The sequence below is a fragment of the Poecilia reticulata genome, linkage group LG3, assembly GCF_000633615.1.
Source record: "Poecilia reticulata strain Guanapo linkage group LG3, Guppy_female_1.0+MT, whole genome shotgun sequence".
NCBI classification, from domain to species: Eukaryota; Metazoa; Chordata; class Actinopteri; order Cyprinodontiformes; family Poeciliidae; genus Poecilia; species Poecilia reticulata.
The window spans coordinates 10,769,010-10,780,671 of NC_024333.1; the positions used below are offsets into that span (position 1 = coordinate 10,769,010).

At 40.4% G+C, this 11,662-nt stretch overlaps 1 protein-coding gene across 3 annotated transcripts; it reads right to left on the minus strand.

Annotated features, from left to right (window-relative positions):
* Window positions 1-2,083: 2,083 nt before the first annotated feature.
* Window positions 2,084-9,486, minus strand: marchf7 (membrane-associated ring finger (C3HC4) 7). 3 transcript variants are annotated; one of them, XM_008404451.2, is made up of 11 exons: window positions 9,238-9,484; window positions 7,418-7,614; window positions 6,543-6,686; window positions 6,245-6,413; window positions 5,797-5,970; window positions 4,560-5,718; window positions 4,236-4,405; window positions 3,590-3,693; window positions 2,950-3,054; window positions 2,681-2,729; window positions 2,084-2,506 (listed from the first exon to the last, which is right to left on the minus strand). In XM_008404451.2, the coding sequence occupies exons 2-11, from the start codon at window positions 7,595-7,597 to the stop codon at window positions 2,421-2,423; spliced, it is 2,340 nt and encodes a 779-aa protein (XP_008402673.1). In that variant the 5' UTR covers window positions 7,598-7,614; window positions 9,238-9,484; the 3' UTR covers window positions 2,084-2,420. The 3 variants fall into 3 exon arrangements, with proteins under 3 accessions (XP_008402673.1, XP_008402674.1, XP_017159673.1); XM_008404452.2 differs by having other exon boundaries at window positions 9,225-9,484; XM_017304184.1 differs by lacking the exon at window positions 2,681-2,729 and having other exon boundaries at window positions 9,238-9,486.
* Window positions 9,487-11,662: the final 2,176 nt, after the last annotated feature.

An 11,662-nucleotide genomic window follows, 5' to 3' on the forward strand; every position in this document is an offset into this window, starting at 1 on the left:
GATCTGTAAATTTTGTCTAGGACGCTGAATCCAGCTGTGTGAGGCCAAAAACCAAAGAAAAAAGACGAAAAAAAGATTCTAGTTGATTCTCTTTTCAGCACCAGGTTGGAGCTTGGAGTTTTATTCAAAATTTTCTAAGAGATGAATGTTGTTATTTTTTAATGTTTTTATGGGTCTTCAAGTTCCACCAAGAAGCTGCAAACTTCACTCAGCTGCTAATGTTGGAGAATATTTATTAAAAACTATACTTTTAATTTGGTCATTGAAGTGATTTGCCAGCAATGGAGTGAAGTGAAATTATTAACGTCTTGAGTTTACAATGACAGCAGACATTTCCTCTGTTGTCTTACAATGGTGATATTTATACTTTACATTAGTGCAACCTTCACTCAGTGACCAATTGTCCTATTGAAGAAGGTGTAAATACACAAACACAGATCCTATGCAGGAAAAACAAGCCAAGATCATTCCCACCATTTTAATATTAACTGTGGAGTTTTTTAGACTTTGATGAAAGTCAAATTCTTTTAGCAAAGTCAGTCAACTTTGCTAAAAAAAAAAATTTTGTTCTCCCTTTGCAATATGCAACTTCCCATTCAGTCATATAACGAGCTAATACACACTGAAAGAGTTCAAACTATGAGAAACCAAACTTGCTGTTATTTCTGTTTCTAAACTAATCTAATGGCGTAAACTACACCTATTTGCTTTGAGCCCAAGTGTTTTATAGACGAGGAGTTTCACCTCTAATACAGCTAAAAGCTTTTATTTAAAAATGTGTTTATATATAAATACAAAAGAAATGATCATAGGTTTAAGTGATCTGACTAGATGACATTCTTTGTTCATGTTTATATTTTCAGCTCAACTATTATCTAATAGGCAAAAATCTGACAAAAAAAAAAATCTGCCTTCTACCATCATCAGTGGCTAGATATGAATTTACACATTGTACTACTAATGCATACAGAAGATGTATTGTTCTGCTGACTAACTGTAAAGGAGAAGAGCACTGCCTTAGTCTAAAATGAATCAACACCCATCAGTGTAACGTCTGCGTCTTATCTATGCACACAACTACTGATCAAGATCGCACTTTAATACAAGAGATAACGATTTCTGCTGTATGCTAAAGCACGATGGTGTGGAGGTGATCGACACTCAAATTGCACTGTTTGCTATAAATGCTTTGTAAATATCCTTTATTATTTTTAATTAAACCAAAGATGGCATGTGAATGTTAAAAGCTTTCACTGAGTAGCTGCCTCAGTGTGGCCTGTTAATATCAAAATGCAAACTGTTGATTAAGTTCAGTTTTACAAAAGCCGATCAACTTGAATCGGGTGCAGTGAGCTTTCAATAAACATTTTCTTTGAATTTGTACTGTTCTTGTGTAATTGCTTTGTTTTCATTTGTGAGCTTTTTATTTGCCAATATGCGATTAACCCTCTGTTGCGTGAGTGACTATACAGTCTTTTTTGAGTTTAGTCAATGTTTTATGAACATTGAAATCTGAAAGTTCTGTTCTGGTAAGAAATTTACATATTCAAACTATTCCATCTTAGGGCGATTCGTGACATTTCAATTAAAAAATTTTTTTTAATTTTGTCTGATCCACATGAGGTCAATTTTTAAAATTTTAACTGTGTGAAATAGACCAGTCTAAATAAAACCATCGATTTTCTTACACCCTTGTCCCTTAGTGGGGTCGGGAGGGTTTCTAAATAAAACCAAACTACTCAATGTTTTTAAAAAAAAAAATGTTCAGAAAATGCTTACATGATCACTTTAAGTGTTATTTTAAAAGCTCAAAAAGCCCAAATCAGTAATTCTTCATCCTGATTGGATGTTGCTCCAGGATACCCGCCCAATTTCTAAAGAATCGCAAGACATTTCTAACCCAATAGAGTCAAAGGAGCCTTAAAGGAGTATTTGCAATCTTTATTCCCAAACTGAAAGCTGAAAACTATTTTAATACATAGACCATTTACAAGAAATAAAAGTTGATGGGGTAAACGTGATTTTGTATTTTTTTTTATTTTCATTAGAAAGGAAAGCAAAAGAAATAACCACATTTTATATATTCTGACTTGAAGTATTTTTAATCGGAGTAAAAAGTTCTTGTCCTCATTTAACCATTAAAGCACTTGTGGTATGACCGTTAAAAAGATTTATTTAAAGTTAAATTAAAATGCACAACCAAAAAAAAAAAAAAAAAACAGACAGACAGACAGAGTGGTCTTACTTAAAATATTATGCATTAATTCATCCCAAGTTTGCATATGTGCGAAAGCCACCGGCGACAATGGTAAAACATGTTCTGTGCACATGGTATCTTGCTGCAGATGCACTTGAACATGACATCATAGCGAAGGGCGAAAAACCGAGTGAGCTATAACAACTACGTCATGGTAAGATGATCAGTACTCTTCGTCATAGTCCAGGTCGGAGAAGTCAATAGACGGCCGGCTGTCCTGGTCTTCCTCGTCGCTTTCTCCATTGGGAGCTGAAATCCAGAATCATCAAGTTAAACTCTGTCGCCACTATTTAATTCTACAAGTAAAATCTGAGTTTTGTTTGGGGTCTTTTTCCCCCCCAAATATAATGCACAAGAAACAATTTTCCTCTCAAGCAACAGGATTTTCAACAAGAGCCAGGAGACAAGGAGTGGGTAACATACTTTCAAGACTGTCCATGTGTTCATGTAGAATTCTCACCAGGTTGAATAACTGATGAGAAAGCAAAGATTTGTCTGATTTTACAACGTTTAAAGTCTGACACAAATTTAAACGCGTGCATCTATCTGGTAAGAGACAGAGTGCAGACTAATTTGATTGAAAAACAATAAAAGTGGCTTTTTTTTTTTAAAAAAGCCAGAATTGAGAGAAACTAATGAATTTAAGACGACTGGTGAACGTGGGGAGTGGGGATCAGTGTGTGTTTTCTCACCCCGGCTGCGTCGACAGCTCCGAGCACATCGGAGAACCGCTGCTCGCAGAAGTGGAGCAGGACCACCAGGTAGAGGCCGCTGCTGATGAATTCATCATATTCCGACTGGAGGAAAGGAAAAATATATATATATTTTACAGAACACAGGAAACTGATAGAATAAAAATGTAAGCAAGTAAAACTGCCTGAACTAGTACTGAACTGTTAGTTCAGTTAATTATATTAAATATATATATGAGCAGGTATTCAATCAAACATGGCCCCAAAGACTTTTTGCATTTATCGTTATAGAAACAGCAAATGCTTTTGTTTGCATCCTTTCATTTGCAACCTCAGCACACTTTATACTGTTAATTAAAGCCATGTACAATCTTGGCCACTGGTTTAACTGATTTATCTGCAAGAATCTTAAAATGAATTCATTCTGTCTGGTTCCCACACCACCATGCAGGGAAACAAAATGCAACAATCACACAATAGGCTGCAAATGGAAACAGAACATACAACTCATTTTGTTTCTTTAAATAAAATCATCAAATAAATTCAGCATCAACAAAAGTGAGTCTCTCCGTGTTTGGCTTTTAAATAAGGCGTCGGATGGCGCAGTAGTAGTTTTCTTAAACGGGCTGGAATGACTCACCTGGACGTGAGTTCTGTACAACTCTTGGATGTCAAAGTTATCAATATTCAAGCGCAGCTTCTCCTTACAGAGCTCACATGTTGTGACTGCTTCAAGGTTTGTTCCTGGGAATGAAAAGGAGAGGAAGAGATTTTGCCATCGTTTGGAAGTTTTCCCAAGTTTAAAACAGGACTAATAACCGTCTTAAAACTATTTAAATTTAAGGTTAATGAGAATAAACTTCTTAGGTTCCTAAATCACATTTAGCTTGCATAATAACTTATGAAATATAACTGTCAACTTCAGTTGATGTTTTATGACTGGCTGAAACGTCAAGTGTAGGTTATCCAGCAACAATGCTACAAGTCAAGCAGACCATTGAAATTTTAAACCAGGTAAAAACAAACATCGTCTATGAGCTAGTGCTGGATGATGCAACAAGAAACCCTATTACCACAGCAAAGAACCACATTCAATAGAAAGTGATTTTAAATCTAGTTTTTAAAATCTGGGTGTTTAAGACTTTTTGGTGCAATATTATTAAAATTCAAGATGGCTTTTTCGGATCCTGCGGAATCCATGATGTAATTTCCTAAATACAACATTAACATGTAATCGATTACGCCTTGCTGTAGTTCCCTAAACAGTTCTTGTATCTAGAGGTTACCTGAGCTGATTTTGGAGCGGAGCCACCTCTTAATGCATTCCTGGTGGACGAACTGCAGACTGCCGGTGCAGTGGCAAGGCTGGATCAGGGGGTTGGAGGAAGATTCCTCTCGCATCTGGCAGATTCGGCACAGGTCTCCTTCCTCCTCGTCGGAATCCTCCATTAATAGTCTGTGGCGGCAAAGACAAGTAATGATTCTTTTCCACAGCCTTCATTATACTTTCAAGAACAACGACTGATTTGCTAAAGGATAAATTTACAAAAATTAATAAACTGACAGCATTAACACGACACACATTTCTAAAAAATAAATATCTGAATTACTTCTCTTTGATCTCGCGCAGCTTCTCCTGATCCTTGCTGGAGAGCGTCTTCTCCTTCTGGTCCGGCTCCAGCTGCCTCTCGCCGCGTCCCACAGCGGCTGAAAGGTTTTCCAGAACTCCCAGCCGCCGGCGAGGTGAAAACACAACTTCCAGGTCAGGCAACGCTTCATCCTCTATTCCATCAGCATAAGACTCAGCGAAAGAATCCAAAGCAAACGCTCCTTCCTCCTCCTCCTCGTCGTCTTCATCATCATCTTCTTCTTCTTCCTCCTCCTCCTCCTCTTCTTCCTCATCATCATCATGCGATGCTTTATGCTCCAGGTCATCCCACCTTCTCAGTAAATGCTGCGGACTGCTGTAGTCCTGCTCTGAGCCTGAAGGGGAGTCTTCTCTTGCATACCTTCGGAGGCGGGACAGGAGGGGGGGGCAGCGGGCTCGGAAGGGGGCAGAGAGCCAAGATGAGCCCCTCCCTCCTCCTCCGCTGCTTACAGAAGGTTCTCTCCATGAAGCCGTTCCGGACCGGCCCAGACCACCGTGACCCGGGTTGCTTTCTTGGATAGTAGAAAGGTCCGTTCTATGACTCCTGAGGCTATCCAAGGCCGTCGCCGCACTGCCAACGTCTGGGTCTGCGCTGGACGGCCCGGCTCCCTCGTCGCTGTCCACCGACTCCCCACTGGTAGACGGGCTGTCGTCATCGAGCGAGCGAACGCTGGATGAGCAGCTGGAAGAGTCCTGGCTAGAACGCCGCGAAAACAGACGAGACAACAAGCGGCGTGTGGAGCTCCGGCCTTCCGGCTCTCCGTCCTCGGCGGACGGCCGTGGGAGGGCGGGCTCTGGTCTGCTCAGGGCAGTGGACTGCCAGGGGGTGTGGGAGGAAGAGGAAGAGGATGAGGAGTGGGAGGCGAATACGCCAGAGGATACTGCGCTTCGTGCTTGTTCCTGAGTTGAGCGGAGAGAAGGTGGAGCGTTTGCAAAACGAGCCGCGCTTCTGCTGCTCAAGTCATGCAGCCGCGATGACGTCGGCTGCTGCGAGGAGAAGGATGAGGCGTGGCGACTCAGAGAGCTCTCCCGCACAGCGGAAGATGAGGAAGAGGGAGAGTAGGTAGTTTCTTTTGGCCGAGCTCCTTGTGCATATGTGGACGTCACCCTGTCAGTTTGATCTGAAAGGCAAAAAGAGCATGAACCACATAAGTTCAACAAGTCTAAAAGGACCGCACCACCTGATAAACCGTGCGTACACAGTGAGGAAACCAGTCCAGGATTCCTGGCTCTTCTCTCTCCCAGACTCGAGAGGCCGGGCTCAATCTTCGTCTCCTGCTCTCTGGAGGACAGCAGGGGCTTCGTGGAGGAAGGGGTCGGTCTTGAGAGTAAACGATATGAACCCCAGGATGAATCAAGAGAGTCATTTGTGCCTGTTGGAAACAGAAAATATTTTACTAAATTACCCCCCCCCAAAAAAAATCAGCTAAATGTTGATGTGACACAAGTTCATTTGCTCTACATTAAACTTTTATCCAATTATAGATAAAACTGAGATATTTTCCCTCTAAGTAAATTAAGAGCTGCCTGGGATTATCATGGAATGCATTAGCACTCCTCATGTTCTTCCCATGTGTAGAACTGAATCTAATCTGGGAATAAATCTCAAATAATTGCTTTGGATCCATAGTTTGAGCCATGACAAACCTCTGCTGCTGCTGAGCACGTTACTAGAGTAGCCAGAACCTGTGAGCGAAGTGTTGGCCGTTCTGGAGTACAGGCGATTGCTGTATGAAAGTTTGGCCCTTTTCGACTCTGCATCGTCACTGGCAGACAGAACACCCGAGCAAATCCCTGACCTCCCTTCAGCATCACTCTGAGGAAGAAAAAAAAAAAAAAAAAAAAAGGAGTTTGAATGATTTCCCTTTAAAGATTCTCCCTCTAACCTGAGATCTTTTAGTAGATCTCAGCTGTGTGACCCCATATGAAAGGCAAGCTTCAGTACCGCTTTGCTCCTACTGCTGAGAGCTGATTCAACCCAGGGGCGGTCGTAAGATCTGCCGGAGGGCGTCAAAGAAGGCAGCTTCCAGCTGGGGGAGCGAGTGTCAGAACTGCTGTAATCTCTTGACGAGCTCAGGAGGCGAGAACTCTTCAGAAGAAAGTGAAAGAACACAAAGCATTAGCCAGAGCTCATATATGAGCAATGCTTCTATGAAGATCAAATCTCTAGACTCACAAAAGAAAAAAAGAAAAAGCATGAGAATTTTGCATGAGCAATGTTGCAAGACTGATTGTATGTCCTTTATGTATGCAAAAAAAATTATGCAAAAAAACATCAGCAATAATCAGAACCTGATATAATCCTTAAACTGCTTAAAATGTGATTTGCTACATCCACACCCCATACCTTTACTGTTCTAGGAAGAACAGGAACAACTCAAGGCCCTGGCAAAAAGAAACACTATCCTGTGAAACAGACCTCGATGAGCAGCAGGACTGAAATACACACAAGGAATCTAGGCTGTCCTAAAAAAAGACCCCTGGAGTGTCGGCTGATGCACCACTGATATACGCAGTCAGCTACTGTATCATGCAGCAAAGGCAACCTGTAAGGAAAGAGCTCCTTTAAATGATCGCTCTTTGGCGACAGGAAAGGACATCAAAGTCATTTTCAGAGGCAGAGGAACACTAAAAGGTGCTGCAGTTGGTTCTCACGTCTTAAAAGAGGGTGCACTGTGGACATGCATGGGGAAAAAATACCTTAAGGAAACATACCTTTCACTTCTTACGGAAAGTTCTCATGAATTAAGTGAGGGTATGTGGAATCTTAATCTATAAAACCGACGTGCAATAAGCCAGAGTGTTTCACAATCATTCTACCTGTTTATCTGTGTCTGCTTTGTAGGGAGATGATGCGCTCTGGAAGCGGTCATTGTTCAGCACTGGCTCCCTGCTGTACCGCCTACTGGATCCCAGTGACGAGGAGACAGTCGGAGTGAAGGTGTAGGACGATCTGGAGCTGGATAGACAAAACGGAAGTCTCCGAGACCTGGAGTCCATCACGGATTGCTTTGCACCTTGAAAAGTCAAGACGAGATGCCAAAGCACATTACTGAAAGATAAAATGATCTAACAGACAAGTTATATGGCTAAAAGTTTAAATGGATGACCATTTTCTAAATACATCAGCAGATTAAGCCTACATTTCAGACAGACAGACTCGTGTTATTTCACTGCGTTTCAGGCCGAGCCTTGTCGAGGCGGTGTGCTAGCACGTCTGATTAGCTGACTGATTATGTGATGGTGTGTCAGTAAACATTAAACCAGCCACCATGCTGCTTCCTAGACTTCATATCAAAGTTACTGTGCCTATCTTTAGGACTACGAACTCTGTCACAGGAACCTGACACCAACATGGCACAGTTAGATATGACTACGCAAGCAAGATACTCCATCAACAATAACACATTAATATTTTTGTCTCAAAAAAACTCTTACAAGTGAACTCAGGAATAATATCAATGTAGTATCAGTCAAATATTCAAATTTGAAAGCTTCTCGCATAAGGAGACAATTCGAGTTGCTCCCCAGCAGTGATATAGATACATGGATGTTCATTCGACCAGCTGTGGTAAATATAACTCAGCTGGGCTGCAGATTGGGACACTCAAATGATGAGCAGCGAGTAGAGCAAGTCAAATATTTTGACCAGCGATAAATAAGGCCAATATTAACTTTTTATTTTATTAGATATTTTTTAGTGTGGGTATCAGTTTAATGTGAGCAAACAATGTTCGAAACCCACATGCACATAATTAAATAACTATTTTTTTTAATATAGTACAATCAGCAACTATGTTTAGTTAAAATACATAAACCCATCATAATTCTGGAAGTTGCAAAGGCTAACATGAAAAATGTATTTGATCAATGTCAGTATTGCCCAATGCTTACTTCCTTCACCATCTCATTCTGTTACTTCTCTATGATGCTTAGAAATCTATATCCCACAACGCCTTACACAGTTGTGGTTTTTCAGGTACATTTAATAAGATAAAACACCAACATACAGCCTGTGCAGCAGTAACGCAGCTCAGGACTTTGCATTTAGAAGTTATTTGACTAGATGGTTTTACGAGAAGAGACTGTTTTAGCCTGAACTCGGTAACGCCCTTTGTTTCCCTTGCCTGTTTATGGCGTTATACTTCATTATCTATGGGTTTGTTGGATTAAAAACCTAACCAACACTGGAAACCTTCCAGTTCATGCTCTACAGACTGCCTCTTCATGCATTTAAGCTTTGATAAAATGATTTCCTGACAACGCTTCCCGATTCTGGTTGCTCTTGTTAATTAGCAGTTTTCAAACAAATTAAATTCCATGACACCGAACACATTAAACGGTGACAGCTGTTAGCTTCACCAGCAGAAATGTACAGTAAAGAAGACGTGACTTTGTGGATGTTCCCGTCAGAAATAAGATACATCATTGCTTCCATCAGTTGATTTACTGTCGAAATATCAGTCTGGGTAACGGCCACAGCTAGGTTTGTTTCCCTCCACTGTTACACTCCTGGCATTCTCGAGCTAATGTTCAACGTTAACTTCAACTCCGAGCTTTATTTGTCTATATTATTTTCAGCACATGCAAAAGTAGGAAAATATAAAAGAAAACCGGATGTTATTACCGTATGTCCTCACCTAGGCTTTAAGCTCTTCCTTGTTTTAGCACAACAGGAACTATGGCGTCCGTCCGTCCCTATGCAGCTGACGCAGATGGAGATATATGCGTTGACCTGGTGGGAGGGGCTTCAGCTCGAGTTTGTTTTCTGTTGCTTCTTCGTGCAAATCATCAAAGAGATATATCGAACGAAATTATCTGCACACATTTATGCAATTGATATTGACATTTTTTTTATGGGGCCCTTCATTTTTTCTTCACCATTTGGCTTCTAAGCTGAGAAAAACAACGCCCCCGTGTGGCTCTGTTGAGCTACTGCTTTTTATCTCATTGGGTTTTTAACTCTTGTTGAAACTAATCAGAAACGGCATTTTTTAAAAGCTAACGCCGACAGTTCCATTAACAAAACCTACATTTTTCATTTAAAAAATACTAAATTTTACATTTCACCAGGAATTGACTGATTTAATATTTTTAGACTGTACACTTTAAAAACTTTAACTTTGTTCTGAGAAGCGTCATTAAAATTTCCTAAATGTTTTTAATGACAGTTGGTTAACTCATACCGTTTTTATAAAAATGGAATTAGCAAAAAAATTACTTTTTTATTGCACAGCTATAAATATTGTAGAAATTATTCGTCTGGATCAAACAAATCAACTCAAACAATCCTTTCCTAATTACAGAAGGACATTTTGTGTTGTTGCAACTGATATTATTCAAGGTTCTTCAAAGAGTGGCAGATGCTGATGGCTGCAGCAGATCTGAAGAAGAATCAGACTGAAAACAGTCTCTTGTGATTTTATAAAGAACTCTACTTTGCACAATTTTATGTAATGAAATATGTTCAAGTCAAACCTGATAATGTGTTTCCATTGTTACGGCTTGGATAACAAATACATAGACATGTATTTTTGTGAATGTTGGCTTATAGTTTGACTCAAATAGTGAGTCCCAGGGGTGTCCAAACTCGGTCCTCGAGGGCCGGCATCCTGCATGTTTTAGTTCTCTCCCTGGTTTTACATACCTGCATCAAATGATGGCTCATTAGAAGGTTTAAGGAGAACATTGACTTGCTGAGGAGGTTGTTACTACCACTAGGGAGAGAACTTAAACATGCAGGATGCTGGCCCTCGAGGACCGAATTTGGACACCACTGGTCCAGACAAATAAAAACATCTTTTTTAAATCTTGTACTTCACAAAATGCGCATGGTGCACAGATGATGCCTTGTCATTATGTTTTGATATAAGCTTTGATTTATTCCTTTTAATTATATCTGGTGGTAGATTTGATCACTTGTTAAAAATGAGCCAGAATATTAAAGAGGCAGATGCACAAATGTTCCAAGTAGCTGCAGTGAAATCTCTGGAGTAAGTCGGTGAAAACAGGAAGCAAGGAGGAGACCATTCAATATATTTTTCACCAGGTATTTGCAGAGAATATGAGATTGCATGCAAAACCAAAGCAAGCTTTAAGAACTGACCAGGACACAAAACATGTCTACTGTGCTGTTTCACTTTTACAGAGATGGCAGCAGGGACATGATCCAGACTCCAAGACCTCTCTGTACAGCTGCCAGACAAATGCAGGCAAACAAAAACTGCAGACACAGTGACAAGAGAAAACCAGAAGGGATTGCAGAGGCAGCAGATGGTGCAATCCTGAAAAATATTACTCTGAATGAGCGTCTCATCACCTCGGATATTGAACTGTTAGCTGTTAGTTTGTCTGTGTGTTGCCTGCCAAAAAGGGTTCACCCGAATTACCTACCAACACATGTGATGTGATCAGCTTTTGCTAAGCTACAAACACAAGCACGGGGCATTCAGGGCAGTCTCTGAAGATTTCAACCTGTGATTCCCTCCAGTCCCTCTGCTACACAAGCTATCTGTCTTTCTTCTATTTCTACGTCTATGTGTATTTATTTAGGATAGAAATTATTTTCCTTAAGGAACAAAAGGCTAACTCCTTTCAGGTCAGACCTAAAATGTCTTGCTGTTTAGTGGAGTGGATTAAAGTAAAGCGTTAAGAGTCCTGTGCTCCAAAATTAAACACAAACATGATATCAATACCTATAAAAGAAATACATAAAACCCATTAATAAAGACCATGATGCCTTACAGAGGTATTTTATGTGTCAGTCACAAATTTCTTGTTATTTTATATGACAGATCAATACAAAGTCATTTGAATTTGAAGGAAAGCCTGATCTTCATAACCTCCTTCTCAATCTCAATTCTTTCGCAGCCACCTCACAGGCCAACAACTTTTTGTAGTTGGATGGAACTACAAAAAGTTCCATCCAACGTTTTGTAGCTTCCCCGAACATGGTGAAGAAAAGCATCCCCACAGCATAATAATACCACTACCACCATGTTTTACTGTGGAGAAGATATATCTATAAAGTAGAGGTGTGCCGATCGATCGGCCACCGATCATAAT